At 32.9% G+C, this 17,534-nt stretch overlaps 1 protein-coding gene and 1 long non-coding RNA gene across 4 annotated transcripts in view; both read left to right on the top strand.

Moving 5' to 3' along the window:
• LOC100747965 (caskin-1) overlaps positions 1–17,133 on the top strand; it is a 54,310-nt gene extending 37,177 nt beyond the window's left edge. For 2 of the 3 annotated variants that reach the window (XM_003487916.4, XM_012383181.3), the window contains 6 exons: positions 8,500–8,778; positions 9,556–9,879; positions 10,328–10,665; positions 10,950–11,336; positions 11,583–12,035; positions 12,343–17,133. In XM_003487916.4, the coding sequence (XP_003487964.1) occupies positions 8,500–8,778; positions 9,556–9,879; positions 10,328–10,665; positions 10,950–11,336; positions 11,583–12,035; positions 12,343–12,600 (2,039 nt within the window). In that variant the 3' untranslated portion in view covers positions 12,601–17,133. Of the gene's footprint in view, positions 1–3,885; positions 4,098–8,499; positions 8,779–9,555; positions 9,880–10,327; positions 10,666–10,949; positions 11,337–11,582; positions 12,036–12,342 lie in introns of those variants that run through there. The other variant, XM_033319743.1, reaches the window with a different exon arrangement.
• Positions 250–3,473, top strand: LOC117151435. The gene is made up of 3 exons (XR_004461358.1): positions 250–2,697; positions 2,799–2,958; positions 3,161–3,473. It is a non-coding gene; the product is annotated as an uncharacterized LOC117151435 (long non-coding RNA).
• Positions 17,134–17,534: the final 401 nt, after the last annotated feature.

Here is a 17,534-nt window from a genome sequence, read left to right as displayed (position 1 = left end):
CAGAAAATATACCTAGCAATTATTATTCTGAGAAATACCAAAGTCAATTTATATTTTTCATATATCTTCGATATTCTAGTATTGCCATTTCTTGAGAAATTTACTGAAAAATTCGTACACAATCTTCCTTTGCTTTGTAATAAAATATAATTAATATTATTATCTTATAGTGTTAATTCAATAATAACAATAATAATAATATTGATATTTTTCTATATCTTCCATGGGCATACAACACTTACTGACCTCTTTACGTTTAATATTTTTACTACTTCCAGTGTTTCGGGAGATTTCTATTCTCTGATGTTTTAAGACAAATGTCGAGAAGGTTTGGAAATGCATAGAAATCACGCGCTTTTGAAACCCCATCGATGGTAAACTTCGTTAGAATTTTCCTCCACGGAAGAGAAGAAGAAGAGCACCAGAAAGTAGATTCTTTGGTCTCCTTGCGCTTTCAGGTTTCTGTATTTACAGAAACGCTAACGAATTTACACAGTTAGTTGACTTTGACCTCCTCTTCTTTTTTACTCGGCTTTTTATCTTCGTTCTTCTCGCCCTCTGTATTTTCCGTGTTACGGCTTCCATCACTCCTACACGTGTCTCCTCTGTACACCTAAATTCCTAGAATGATTCAACGGAATGACATTAATTACTTCACCAAACACCTATTTCCTTTTAAGGTGCACGTACCATCGAGCCGTTACTTTTTGCCTTGCTCGTTTCGCGTTTTCACAGCTTTTAATCTTCTTGGGACGCGCTAAGTTTGCCAAGAAATTAGCTAGTTGTTTTACTTTAATAAAAATGACCTTCCTTCAGGAGTTAAGAAGATTTTTGCGAATAACTGTATTCAGTAGCAAGCATATGAGTTACGAATGGACTGCGGATGTTCGTAATCTTCAAGTAGTTTTTCCTTTTTCTATTTACAAACTAAATAAAAATTTCATAATAGCCATCTTCACGATGGTCTCGTTAATTCTCTTAGAAAGGAAACAAATTGAAGTTACGTACTTCATTGTTCAAGCTATTAAATCCTTTTATCAGTTGGCACCCTGTTGGCTACCCTGTAAATAGGGAAAGTCCCTATACCAGATTCGGTCCTGTACGCTCCTCATTGTACATGAAAATTCGTGTAACGCTATACGTGAAGCAGAAAAGTACAGTAATAGAGGAGAATAACAGATGAGATAGCAACTATAGTTGCACGCAAAAGTATTTGTACGTTTACCATAGAAAACTTTTACGTCCATATTGTACGTGTTATATAAAACATTTTGAAATTTCATTAGCGCCGTAACGAAGGTCGACCGCCATGATCGTATTGGTAAAGTTTAAACAGATCTGGAAATATACATTAGAAACTACAAAATATTTAATGCAGGTATATATTTCACAGACAACAGAGAAGTATTTGAGCAGCCAATTATTCATTGTACAAATAGTCCTAAATATTCTGTGTGGCCATCTTTAACACGTATTATATGTTTAAAGTGGCTGTTCGTACAACGTATTAATTCTTTACTAAGTATATATTTGTAGTAAATTGCTCAGAGTAAGTTCCTTCCCAATTTATTAGAAGATAACCTAAATCATATTAATCCCTAGACCAGGAAGACCAACAGGGGAAATAACTTCGTACATGCCAATAAGCTTACTGTAACTTCTATATGAATTTTGCGATTGATCTCAAATCTGACCGATATGATGGAAACAATCATGTCTGATTACGGTACTGAAGAAATTCAAGATATTCTGTATGACACGTGCAATACAAATGTACAAGTTTTCTATGGCAAGCGTTTAAATATTTTCATTAGCCGCTGCATAGAGACGGAAGTACGTGCATGTAGGAATAGATACTAAATATAGGAATGCAGAAAGAACGTTAGACGGAAGGAATATACAGACACAGAAGCAGAAAGAGGCAGAGATCGCGTTTCAGTGACTAACACCGTTGAAAGTTCGAACGTGGCCAGCCTTGTATCCGCGATGCGTACGTGACAAGAGGCCAGGCACGTGGCAAAACCGTAAAAAAGTGGGGATCGTGGTTGGTATAATTCGCAGTCGAATACCGACCTTGAGCAGACAAAACTTTTTAGCCTTTACCCGTAATAAATCCACCGCTTTCTGCGATAAGTGTTTTCGCGTTTAAACTACTAATGAACTCCAGACCGAACGAAGCAACAGCAAAAAAAGAAAAGAAAAGAGAAAAAACTGTAGCGAAGTAATTTCGGAAACTTTTTCTTCCCTCGAAAGCGAGGACGTTTATATAGGAATCAATTCCGATACGCTGTTTTATCGACCGATAAAATAGTCGTGATATTAATGGCTTCGCGTAGATATCTCTTTACATAGCCTTTACCGAGAGTCGATCGATGTTTCTCTCTTATTATGATACGATTTTATGTAGAGCATAAAAGTTATATAGATTTTATCGTGAATAGAAATGGCCACTCAAAGTCTCGGCTAATCACGAGCTGACGTAATCGTCATTTACGCATGGTTATATGGACCTAACCTATAAAAAACCTTGTAAAGGGATTTCACAGTACACGTTGTCTCGATGAGATTTTACATTTATTTATTTACTTGTTTATGACTTGAAACAGCTTTTAACATCTAGTACAATTACATAGATCTCACAACTTTAATACCTTTAATATGACAAAAAGATTGAACACTGAATTATTAGGTGATCTTGTAAGTAATGCAATTTCTTGGTATATTAGCTGCAAATATACGACTATCCATCAGTGAATTAATTGTCAGTGATATTCTGAAATTGTTCGTCATTTTTCTAGTAACTTTTCTACTCCCAGTTAAGCCCCTATCCTGTAAATTAAGTTCCTAAGGAAATCATGTATTATAAGGATCGTATAAAAGTAATCGTATCACACGTATGCTTTAATGTAAAGCAATTATACTGAATATTCCAAATGAATACAAACATTTACGAAATCGGTATGTATGTTTGCTAAATTTGAATACATACATCATATACATAACCTATTAATTCAGTCTAGTTCCGCTATAGTTGGTTGAGATGCAGTAGTAATACAGAGAAGGGATTTAGAATTATTTATCAGGATATTTCCATATCTCAATTTTTTTTTTTTTCGCAAAATGTTACAATCCAGTATCCGCATACAGATTAATGTTCCAGAATTGATCCCCATTTTCCTTGGGCCAGCAACAGTCAGTACAAAGAGTAGTCTGTGTTGCAATTCGCTCGACGTAGTTCTTGCTGTAATTTATGGTGCCTCAACATTGCCTTATAGTCCAACTTTAGAATGTCTTGCCTTTAATATGTACCGTTTCTTTCACCAACAGCATCTCATTTCCTCGCGATACAAATTATAGGAACAGTATTGTTTTTTGTAAGAAGAACTTTTCCATTTTTTCTCCTTGAAATAATCTACAATTTGTTTGTATAGTTAGCCTCTTTTACAGAGTATTAGAAGACAAATAAGAAAAATAAAAAATGTATCGCATTACAATTTCTTTTCGTAATTTTCTTTCCCACTGATCAGAATGTTTTTCTACATTTATACACTTTACTCGTACATAATTAAATTTCTTTATCTTTCATCGGCTACTAGAATGCAAATTCGCTTATTCATTAAACGTAAAGAATTTATCGTTCATTAAAGCTTTCGATGTTTTACACAATGCAACGTGACGAACGTATAAATGTATTTAAATACAACTAATGAAATATCTTCTTTTGGTACTCCGTGATATCTAACGATAAGTATCCATACGTCTATAATTCATCTTCTCAACGTTGTTTATATCGTGTATAAATGTTATACGTAATAAAATATACCAGGCGTTTAACATCGATATTCATTTTATTTCTGCACAGGCTTAGCTTTCTAGTTTCGATGATCGTCGACCGTACCAGCAGACAAAATACGCCGGATAGATTGATTTTACGATCGGCTTGATGATTATATGTTATTTGTTGTCGCCTTTGCTGCATCTTTCAGTATCTTCGACATGCATCCGGTTGTTTAGCATCGCATTAATGGTCGTTTCTATGCTATGTTCGCTGCAGTCTTCAAAGTGTTCCGGCACTCTTCATTCAACTTTCAGTACACGTGTGTATCTGCGGGATTTTTATTTATTTTTCCCATCGTTTAGATACGAGAAGTAGTAGACGCAAGGGACGTTAATCTCTTGCCGTGTTCCCGATTCTTTGCCCAAGGCTTTTGATATTATTTGACAAACAAGGCGGTGAATTTTATAGCGAACATCGCGATCTCTACACGAATTTTCTCTATCTTTTCTAACACTCGTCCTGGATTCGTCATCGTTATTATTACTATTATTATTAATAACGTGTAATAGAAACTCTAGTTTACGGTAACGCAAAGGTATGATACATCTATGAAAGATTGAAAGCTGCAGATTAGATCAAGAATCAATGTGGTAAGAATATGGACTTTCTCATAAAAGATTCTATAAAAGGAAAATCAAGTAATAATGTAATGGCAGATGTTTACATTATCGATCAGGATCACGAGTTTCTAAAATACTATGTATACTGTATACTTTATGGAGAGAACATTTTCTAACTGAATAAAAATTTTACGTACAAATATAATAATTATGTGTATATATATATATATATAATTAATTGAAAATTCTCATACGATTATTGATGAGGAGCAGAGTATACGTATACAGTGCTTTTCAAACAATTAGTGGACTAACGTGAATGGTTCTATTGCATCAATTAAGGGAATGAAAGCAGAGAAGTTATATAGGCCTGATAAATTGAAACGTTACTCAGAGTATGATACTATCATAAAGGTTCACTTTAAGATAATCGTTAAAGAAAGAACGAATAGAAGCAGCAAGCGAGCATAAAAAAGAAGTCAAAGCGATACAAAAAATGATCCTGTAGTTATCTTAAACATTTTGTGAATAAAATAAAATATAATTGGCGTTGTATAGTATTATTTTTGTATCACTTTTTTATTTAATTCTTTCGGTATTGCCGCTTAAGGAAAGGTTTGCTGTTCACAGCTCAGATTACAAACTTTTCACGTGTTACACATTATGACATATATAATAATAAAAAATGATAAGTAGATAATCCAAGCGGCTTTTAGAATGCGTCACGTATGCGTGACGCATGGTAGCGAAAGGATTAAATATATAATTATCGGTATACGATAAATTTGTATGCGTTTGTAACAAATTTAAAGACACACAGCTGCACAGAATGCATATAATTCAAAAACATATGAAATGTCCAAACTGTAATAATTTTTATTATCAGCAGATGGAACAAATCTCCATCTATATTCTACTGCTCTATTTGAGTTCTACAATTATAGGTTTGCACAAAAATTCACAATCTAATAATTTAACTCCAAGGAAATACTGAATGTACAATTCTCAATGTGAGAATTCTTAATGTACTTAGGTTTACAGAAACATATAAAATATTGAAACTGCAGTGCCTGTGATAATTTTTATTATCAGTAGATGGAACAAATCTCCATCTATATTCTACTTCTCTATTTGAGTCTTACAAGTATAGGTTTGCACAAAAATTCGCAATCTAATAATTTAATTCCAAGAAGATATTGAATGTACAATTCTCAATGTGAGAATTCTTAATGTACATAGGTTTACAGAAACGTATAAAATATTGAAACTGCAATGCCCGTTATAATTTTTATTATCAGTAGATGGAACAAATCTCCATCTATATTCTACTTCTCTATTTGAGTCCTACAAATATAGGTTTGCACAAAAATTCACAATCTAATAATTTAACTCCAAGGAAATACTGAATGTACAATTCTCAATGTGAGAATTCTTAATGTACATAGGTTTACAGAAACGTATAAAATATTGAAACTGCAATGCCCGTTATAATTTTTATTATCAGTAGATGGAACAAATCTCCATCTATATTCTACTTCTCTATTTGAGTCCTACAAATATAGGTTTGCACAAAAATTCACAATCTAATAATTTAATTCCAAGAAGATATTGAATGTACAATCCTCAATGTGAGAATTCTTAATGTACATAGGTTTACAGAAACGTATAAAATATTGAAACTGCAGTGCCCGTTATAATTTTTATTATCAGTAGTTGGAACACATCTCCATTTATGTCCTACTTCTCTATTTGCGTTATAAAAGTATACGTTTGCTTAAAAACGAATAATCTAGTGATTCAGTATCAGAAAGATATTGACTGTACAGTTGTCAATGTGGGAATTTCTAATGCACATAAGTTTACAGAAACATATAAAATATCCAAGCTGTGGTAGCTTAGTTGGAATTCTTATTATTAGCAGATGAAACAAATCTCCATTTACATTCTAGTTCTCTACTTGCGTTGCAAGTTAGCGTTGCATAAGGATTCTCAATCTAGCGATTTAGCACGAAAAAAATACCGAGTATGTAATTCTCAACGCGAGAAAAAAATGAACGTTCTCTCGCTTGAACATCCATGTCTTCCTATTAATTTTGATATCGAACGTACCATCATAGTACCAAGAAGCAACTTTCAAAGGAAACGATAATAGGTGCATCTGGCGCTTCACGTAACGTCCCGTTTGCTTTGACACCAACAATCTCGCTGATAAAATAATCTCTGTGCTTACTCCAGACCACTGCTCTACATACCTTAGTATGTCTTGGCCTACTTTAATTGTATGTACTTAATGTAGAACGCCTCTGTTCGTGGCTCTCGATACCTGTTACTCCTACAGCATCAAAGGTTTTGTAATTTTGCCCCGGGCTGATTAAGACGTTTTCCTACATTCATACATTTCCTACTCATTCATCTATCATTTAAATGCAAAGTCCGGCAGGCTCGTTAAACCTAAAAAGCATTTCAACTTCTGATATTTTACACGATACAATTTCATGAATATGGATGTGGCTAATATAATCATAAAAAAGTACATCGATTAGTCAAATTAAGTTTTTACTTTAGGTGAAACTAACTAGAAGGAAAGTACGTTCGAGATAGTTTCCATTAGAATATCGATTTTTACAATATATAAGTATCGGCAGATTTTACCGTGCACATTTAATCTTTTTAAATGAAAAATGTAGCTCTATTAACAGCAAGTATATCGATAAACATTTATCCATGTTGAATATTTTTCCTTTAATTTAATTGTAGATGGCTATTAACATTAACGAAATCTTTGCCGCGCCTGCTTTTTCTATCGGCGTTGCGGCACGATGGCATTTCCTTTATCGCTTTCGAATTTCGCAAATTTATTAGTCTGAAATTCTATAAATTATCTTCAATAAATCTCGCAGTTCTGTTCGTTTGCCGAGGCGTGGAAATTATACCCTGTAACACGTAGATATATTTAAATCAAGCAATAAATCTCTGCTACCTAACCAAAGGCTAAACCAGAGCAAACTTGAAATATTTAAAAACGTTATAATATGCGGAATACCTGCAAAAACTTTTCACGCAGAAGTGTAACGTGTAATTCTTGATCCCGGAAATTTCAAAACCCCTGGAATTCTGTTAATTATTAAAGGAAGCCTTCATATTCTTGCGATTTTCTATATTCTACTGTACGAAGACAGGAAAAATATTTATAATTTTATTGTATTCGTATCGCGAAAGAGATTACAAACATTTATAATATACCTACGATTTCACAAATTTCCTTCTATTTTCTTATGCATATAGGATATAAAGTCCTCTCGAAATCACATTCCTTTCCCTCCCTAACCCTCTTAACATATTTAACATAGTCGTTAAACGAAGATCTACAATTTCATCGAAGATAATTGATCAAAAGTTACATGTTAATTTATAAAGTGTTATCTATAATACACGTCTCGATTAAAGGCGCAACAGAAATTTCTGAACGCGTTCTCGATCGAACGAGACAACGTAGCAAAGCTTATCTTCTTGCTCGAGTAACCTACATCGAAACGCTTTCTCTGAGGTGCAAGTTTCAAGAATTGCAACTCGAAAAGAAATCATTCGTAAGATCTGCACTACCATCTTCACTTTGACGCGACACTAGCGCCACGCACGCACTTAACTACTAGCGCACGATATACGCATCTGTTCGTTCCTTTAAAATGATTACTCCCACCTTTCTATTTGCCACATACTCCAAGCTGTTGACAATTTTCGAACATCGAACTACCATTTCCTAAGTATTCAAAGTTACAAACGTAGCAAAAATAATATTTGATGCGAATTAAAGCCGGTTGTCAAAGCGTTAAGCTTCGATTATAAAAGCCAAGAAATGAAAAAAGATGGATTTATTAAACACATAACATATAAGTTACGAGTTTATAGTCTTGAGAAACACTATTGATTCTCATGATTTGGGACGACGTCTGTCAGATACGTTTCTCACGATGCATATATCAAATATCATTTTGAACCAAGAGAATAAATCGAAATGTATTTTCCTCGTTATATATTTAGATTTTTATTTGCGCTCGTAATTCACCATAGTTAAGCTTCAATGTTTTTGCTTTTTTGCAGTTGGCGGCATGAACCGGCCGTCCAAAGCTGTGACCCAGGCGAAGAAAGTGGCACCACCGGCTGTACCCGATGTGTTTCGACATTCTGGCTCTTCGTTCGGTTCCGCTGGATATGCGAGCAGCGAAGATAGCTGTTTCCTGCCCGGAAGTGGACCAGGCGGAACAACGGACGAGGGTTCTTACGGTGTGCCATCTGGAAAGAGTCCGGGGCCTATTTTTACCCACCCTGGCTTTGCCTTTCCACCAGTCGTCGGCAAATATGCCCACGCCGAGGATCAAGGTGCGATCCTTATCGAATTACTGGCTTACGAAATTCGATAATATCGCTACACGCTCGCGATAATGTTATTTCCTTTACCGTCCTTTATCCACCCCTTCTATCAGACTATATCTCCGCTGTGTTTATGTTAAACATAAAGTAGTTTCCTCGTATTTATTTATGACTATCGTATAAATAATAATTTGTAATTATTTTTTGATCAGACTGTAAGGTGATGATAGATACATTTTAAGTCATGAAATATACATACATTATTTTGGATATTACACATTACCATTGAAGAGGATGAAACATGGAATTGTTAGCAAATGTTAGAAAATACATATATACAAATGATTACAATTTATTTAATAGAAAATTAATAATTAGTACTTGATAGTTTGAAGCCACTGTAAATCTATATAAAGTTCCCAAAGAAAAGAAATGTGTACGGTATTAATTTAGTTAAAGAATTAAATCTTCGATATTGTTGTAGTATCGTAGTCGCTTAAGGGTGTAGTAGATGTCGCTGCTGGGCACGACCGCTTTTTTTCTCATTTTTTGTATCGTGGAAGAAAAATCGGACTCCCATCGGATTCGAACCCGGGTTCCGAACGTTCGTAACTTAAGGCGCTAACCACTACGCTATCGTCGTCCTACGCTAGTTATTGTCGAGTGCCGCCATAGGCCTTTTTTCCACGATACTACATTGTTGTAAATCGTGATATGACTGATATAACTGATATTAATGTTTTGTTTAATTGAAAGGAGAAAGTAATTTTTATATATTCTTCCTAGGAATCGATATGACTCAAAGTCCTGGAAGAGATAGCCCAGGTAGTTCAGGATCAGGTTCGGGTTCCAGGCATTCTACCGCTTCATTAGATTCTGGAAGAGCCTCCGGATATCATTTGGGCCCTAGAGGACCTGGTGCTCTTGCTTCATCTCCCAGGTGTTCTATAAGCTCACTTGGCAGTCATCCGGACAGACCGGCGGATCTCGACGTCGTTCATGCTTGGTTGACTGAACTCCAATTCGAGGAATACTTTCCATTGTTTGCTTCCGCTGGTTATGATCTAGCTACTATAACGCGTATGACGCCAGAAGATTTGACAGGGATAGGTAAATCTATATTCGATATAATCAATTCAGTTATATACCTTAAACGTGTATTAGAAATTGAGAACTGAAATTTAAATGCATTCAACAAATAAAAAAAAATTTGATGTTTTAATATTTTCATGTCTGAATTCCGTATATTTTTGAAAAGTATTCATGATAAAAATAAATCTGAACTTTTATTTCTTTTGATATTACTATTTTCCAAGTTTTTAAAATAATTTTTTAATATTTCTTTAATTAAATTTAAAATAAAATTTTAAATAATACTACTTTAAGAGATCTGCATTGTGATATGTACATGAGTCACAATGATGCACCGAGATATTACAAAATTTATGGCTTTGTTAATTATATAAGTTCTAAATATTCCTTTATATTTTATACTTGCCGATTAATTTATCTATGTCTATGATTAGAAGACTATATTTAAGACTCTATGGACTTGCAGGAATTAAGCAGCCTAATCATCGGAAACGCTTGAAGGCGGAAATAGATAATTTAAACATAGGAGATGGCTTGCCAGAACATATTCCTGGTTCGTTAGAAGAGTGGCTCAGGCTTCTGCGACTCGAAGAATATCTTGGTGCTCTTCATCAACAGGGTATGCGTTCAGTTGAAGATGTGACGACTCTCACTTGGGAAGATCTTGAAGACATTGGTATTGTACGTCTTGGCCATCAGAAAAAATTATTATTGGCAATTAAGAGAGTTAAGGATATTCGTGCTGGAAAACGTATACAGCCGCTCGATCTTGCTCGGCTACCGCCGCATCCTGGACAAACACAGGTAAAGAAATATTTTAATAATATCTTATTAGTTGCTAAAATATAACGTCTAATCGTCTTCTGTGTTTTCATTCGGATGATGATGATATAACATGTATCGCATGATATGTGAGTCGTGATAGCATTTATGACCCATAACTCCAAAAATATTAGTCTTGGAACACGAGTCGACTATTAGATGTTTATTTTCTTTGGCAAATGCTATGTACCCTCAGCGTTTATAATTCTTTCCTTCCTATCTATTATTATGTCTTTATATTTGGTTCCCCTTAACTATATTTTCAGGACGTAGTTATTCAACGAGGAGGTCCTGACTTGCCATCTCCTGATGAGGATTGTTCCTCTCCTGTTCTGAGGTCTTTTCAGAGAGGCGGAAGCGATACTACATCTGGAGCTGCGTGGAGAAGTATGTACGCTGCTTTACCAGCCGATTATAACATTGTTGGTCGGTCTGGTTCACGAGGAAAATCATTAGAAAGCTTGGAAGACGCACCCCTTGGGTATCCTCCGTCACCAGCACCATCCACGCATCCACAGCCAATCGAATGGCGTCCACGCAGCTTCGAAGACGGTGATGTGACTCCTACAAATGATACTTCCGTAGTGGATGCAGGTGGCGGAACTCTTCCGCGACCTAGACATTGTCTTGTTCGTCCACGACCTGTAGCTAAGGTAATATAATTTTAAATGTACAAAGAATTTCTAATATAATCAGTACAAGAGTGATACCAGTTAAGGGATATTCATAAAGACATGAATTTGCGTAAATATCCGCAGTCAGTGATTATTTATATATAAAGATAAGCGAAAGAAGCGGGGAAAGATGTTTAGTATTAGCCTAAAAGACACAAGGAATCGCATAATTACAACTTATATTACTATTCATAAAAATATGATCATGTTGGTTCTTCATTATAGGTCACTGCAACTCCAGGCCAATTTAAGTCACTACCAAGAGACTTCGATAATAAATATCAATTAACTTACGGACTCGAGAGTAGTCCACATCTTCCGAAACGTTGTCCTCCGTCTCCTCCAAGGCGTCAAAGCTCTAGAGACAATAGCGGTTCTGGAGTAGGGGTCGGAGGATCGGGAGTTGGCGATGTTGTGATAGATTGCAGCGGACCAGTTCCAACTGCCTCTTGCGAGGAACATCACATACATCATCATCAACATCATCATTTGATCCATCATCCTTCTCCACCACCACCAGCACCTGCACCAGTGCCATCGACTCCTCCACAAATAAATCGACCACCCTCTTCTATGTCTCGTTCTTGGGGTAGTGTCAGTGTCAATGTTAACGAAGAACATGAATTAATAGCTTCTCTTGCTCTGCAGCACCGTAATGGTTCTGATGCCAGTTTTAAGGTAGTTTTATTTCATTTATATTTCATACGATAATAATATAATATTGTTACTGTGGATATTCATGAAATTATTTGCTCAAATTTTATATGTTTCATACACGTAACTTGATAAAGTCCACTGATATTGGATATCTGAGAAACGAAGTATATAAGCAAAAGATTAGATACATCTGACTTTCAGACAACTTATTTTCCAATAACCCTTAAATTTTGGGTATATGTACCCTGGCTGTTAAATTGAGCATAAACATTTCTCAAGCTTAACACTAATAGTAAGTTGTATATTAATATTAACTGTATTTTTTCAGTCAAGTTCCAGTACAGAATCCGACTCACTACCGTTTGCAAATGAAAATGCCGGAACAATAAAACAAAGAGCTGCACGCGCACAAGAATACGCAAGTGGTAATACTGGTAACAACATGTCAGGTCATGGAATAAGTCATCACACCGGTGGCAGTGAACCAGCGGATGTATTGAACGATATTGGGAATATGCTTGCAAATCTTACTGACGAACTTGACGCTATGCTCGAGGAAGAAAAACGTCAAGGCTTGAATTCATAATCATCGCTACCTTTGTTTGCGTCTGTTCTCATTTTTCTTTGTTCTTTCTTTCTTTTTTTATTTACTAGTACTACCACGAAGAACACAACTTTAGCAACAAAAGTCGATGACGAAAACATAGATATCTTACGCTATGACGTATAATATTGTAGACCATGAACGCATACAGTTCGCAAGATTAAATAGACAAACGTCATATATGAACTCGATAAATTTTAGCTTGATACATTGCAATGATCGTATTGAGAGGAAAGAATGTTCGGTGTTGGACGAATGTTAAGCCACGTTCCATTGTGTTGGCTTACAACAAGTTACATTACACAAATAATAATATCCTGTTATAATTGTATAAGTTAACGTAGTGGATAGTATTCCACGCCATAATTTTGACTTTTATCAGTTTCTTCATTCCTTCTTTCTCTCTTTATAGGACAAAGCTTCTTATTTTTCTATCAAAATATTATGAGCTTTCTATGGAGTTTCCAGAGACACTTGAATGTTGCACAATTTTTGCGATTTTTATATTTCTCTAAAGTATTTTTATTCAGTATATTTAAAGAACAATTTTTTTCAGTACATTATTCTGAATAATACTAATGTTACACACAAACGTTTTCTATTACAGATTTTTGAACTTGCAGTTTTAAATAAAATTTATATAAGGAAAAGAAAATAAAATTGTAGGAGGATAAACTTAACAAGGATAGATAGATGAGGAAAATTATGCTAAAAGAGAATTGCACTTAATAAATAAGTATGTATGGAAGTATGGACTTATGCCTTATGATAAAAAGACTGCAGAATACATCGGTGTAGTCTAATTCTTAATGCACATTTCACGTCACTTGTATTTTATATTCATATAGCATAAAGACTGATTCGCTTTCTCTGGAAACTTCATTGCTACCGATATATGTACATTCCAGCTAGTATATTTCCTTTTCCACTTCCGTCCTTTGCTAAAACGATAGCATGTTAGATTGGGACCTTCATAACTGTTGGAGCTGTTAGACATTTTGAGATTAGTATGATACAAAGAAGTAAACTTCTGTATCCTTTTTCCAGAGTAAAATAATTCTTCCAGTAACGTCAAAGAAAAATATTATTGAGTCATGTTGTTTTGATGATGAAGCATAATTATATCTTTGACTATATTATGGTACAATTTCTATAAGAGTTTACGATAGTTTGTATGAAAAAACTTACATCTTCCATTATTTGAACTTGAAAAATAGTTCTCATAAGACTGAGAACAAAATCAACATAAACATTTGACTGCCAATTAAATTTCAAGATTATACAGTTTAAATACAGAATCATATGCACTGTATGCCAATTAACATTTTATATTTATTATCCGTACTAATATAGTGACGTATGTAACTCACTATTGTTATATGGTGCACAAAAACATGTGGGGTGCAAAGTATCCACATGTATCAAATCAAAGTAATCGTCGTAGTAGAATCTTGTCGATAAAAGGTGTTCAGGTTTACTCCAAATTTAAGTATTATACTGATATGTACTGAGACTTGTGCATAGAATTGTATGTAGCAGTCCTCACACACAAGGTGGATCATGCGATTGAGCTAACAATAAGTTGTATCTTGTATTCGATTATATGAATTATCCTGTATATGCATGTACACATGTACATTTATATATGATAATTCCAGATTCTTTATGAATCATAAGAGTTCATATACATATATGGCTTATTTTTAAAATTTTAAGTATTTTAAAGTCTGTGATCTACTTTAAAACTTATGTACAATTTAAGTCATTGTTAACATATCAGTTATCTTTGGTACATTCAAGTAAATAGTACATACTTCTTACTTGGATTAAAATTTTAAAGGTTTTTCGATTTATATGTGTAAATGGACGTAGAATTCTCATACATAAATGTATATAAGGTTTCTGTATGACGTTATTACTAATAAAATACTCCTTATTTTACATTCTTTAAGGAGTACAAATTGCTGTCTCTGTACAAATCAGTTTCGCAAGTAAATCATAAATTAATTGCAATGAATTCAATTTCACTATCATGATTCTAATATATTTTATTTTTAACTATATGATTCGTTATAAATATTCAAATCCAGTTACGCTCTATCATTACAAGAAAAGAAAATGTGGTAGGATATATACAAGATTTTGAAACACACTTAAAACCTAGGTTAATCAACTAAATATTGGGGCTACATTATTGTAGCCTGCAGACTTGTTAACTACTGTAGGTATATATAGTAGGTATACATATATCAGTTTAAGCAGTGTACTTAGGGAAACTGTTTTGCGGTGCTGCAAATTTATGAATTTATTATTATTTACTTTTACTCTTTATTATTATTGTATATTATTATATTTCAAGAGAACAAATTGATTTTAAGTCATATATATGAATAATCAAAGGTGGCACAAGCTCTTAATACATTTACATACGTATAAATGTGGCATTTATTTTTATTGCATTTAAATGCAAATTTTTAATTTACTACTTAGTTGGCTTATAACGTTTAGATATTTTATTAATTACTAGAAATGTTTTTACATGAAGTTATTTTTACAAGTATAATCATTTGTGCTGCCCTATATATTTGAACACAGAACATTTTTAAATCTTCCAAAGATTAATCAAGATTCAGTAAGTTTTCATATTTATGATTAATTATTTAAGTTTTAGGCTTGATCTTTTACACTAAAGTTATGAATTGACCACAAAATCATGAATATTCTAAAACAATTTAAAATAAGAAGCGTACTATTTTATTTAAACAATTGTTTTTACAACAATAATTAACGTAAGAAGATAAAAGCTGTAGGGTAATATCATGATGCAGGTGTTTAACTAAAATAAATGTTAATTTGAGAAAAAATGAAGTAACTAGTAAATGTTGGTAGGAAATGAAACATTTTATACTAATTGTGAGATCGTGTGATCAATTTACAATAATTGCTTTTTTATGATACACATTGAAAAATACAATAGAGGGTAATAATGCACACACTGCCGACTTTTATACTGTAATTCAGCGATTTCATGAGATCAAGAAGTGAATAAATAAAGTTTCTAGATATTGCATAAAGTAATTCGTGCATAAAATGCACTTAAAACATTAAATTTATTTAATATTTATTTATTTTTAAATTGAAGATTATTAAATGTTTTAAGAATATTATGAATAATTTCATTGATGCTTTGAAAGTATTATTTTAAGTGAAACTTTACAAAAGTTTAATTGATATAGTATCAACAAGCTATGATGAGAAAATTATGTATAAAAAGATGTACAAATACTTTATTTAACTAAAAGTATTATTTTAATTATCAGTATCAATGTAAGTAAAAAATGTAGATCAGATGCATAAAATATGCTACTGAGATGTTTACTTAAAATAATACATTCGAGTAATAAAATTGAGAAACTATGTATTAGACTATATGCTTTAAAGCAGTTCATGGCATTCCTAAAGTAGTTAAAACGTATATTATCTACTATTCTTAAGCGATTGCCTCTTCATTTCTACAGATAGCTGATAATGATCAATAATATTAAAAAGAATTCAATTATTGGCTGATTTTTAGGCAGCTAATTCAGAATTCCTGAAGACATTGCTTCTACATGGTGTATACATATTATACATATATAAATATTATATAAATATAAATGATAAGTACAAATATAAATATAGATATATATATATATAAATTATATTTATATTTATATTTGTATTAAATTAGTCATAGTTTTTGTACAAACGTATGCGCCGCTGCAGTTTTGTTCAGCGAATTTAATACCCGCCTAATTGCATTTTACGAGTCCTTGAGACCTTCTCCTACTTTCTGTATTTGTTTAAATGCACGTTAAATACATTACTTGATTTATCGACTATGATGAAAGAGATAATTAAATAAAACTAATTGACAGACTCCATTCTCATTGTTTTTTGGTATATACCCGAAATAAGTTGTTAATTATCCTGTTGTATGAGATTCTCATTATATAAGGAAACAGAGATTCTCATATTTTTGTTATAACATAAGCAGGATGCAACATCATATGTATATGTCATCTCTGTCGTATATTATTTCGCAAGAGACGATTGGAGTAGGGAAAAAAGAAGTAGGCTATATAGGAAATAATAAATATTATTTGATTTCGTTTACTATAAAATATAATTTTTATTTCTTCTATAGAATATAAGTTTATTTTTTAATTCAAGATTTATTTTTTAATTAGTAAAGGAAATATCATTTCATTGTGATGCTATGGAAAATCAAATATTTTCTGCTGTGGAAAATTTGATTTTAAGCGAGATAGGTAGTAATATAATTTTTATGAACTAAGTAATGTTACTTGTAAGAGAAAGAGTAAAGAAGTCCATGAAACACAGATACACTGAACTTCCTCACTCTTAGATGTTAAGTTTCCTTAAAAATTTAGGTGCAAATTGTATATGCCATATTTGAGCAGTCATATGTTTGTGTAACTGTAGCATCTTCAATATAAAAATCATTGAGCAATAGCTACTGTCAGTTTATATTTATTTCCCAAATTATTAAATTTTTAACTTTTTTAAAGTTAACTGTTTAACGTGACAGTTTTATATAAAGTCCCTAACAAATAATTACATTTCGTACTCTGTTTCAGTTCTAACTTGTTATTAGATTGCGGATATTTATACATTTTTGAAACTTAAAGATGCAAAATTCTACAAAAATATATAAAATATTCAAAATAGATTGCTTATAAGATTTAATAGATGAAACATTTCTATTGGCATTCTATAGGTTCAATCATATTTACAACAATCTAAAAGTACATAGACATCCGCACTCTACTTGTTATTCGATATTCAATAAAAAAAATGCTACAAAAAAATATGTAACTATATTAATGGATTTGAGATATTAAAAGACATAATAA

Source organism: Bombus impatiens, unplaced genomic scaffold (genome assembly GCF_000188095.3).
Source record: "Bombus impatiens unplaced genomic scaffold, BIMP_2.2 scf_0203, whole genome shotgun sequence".
Taxonomy (NCBI): Eukaryota; Metazoa; Arthropoda; class Insecta; order Hymenoptera; family Apidae; genus Bombus; species Bombus impatiens.
The sequence above is the reverse complement of the archived record's forward strand: the minus strand, read 5'-3'. Positions and strand labels throughout refer to the sequence as shown.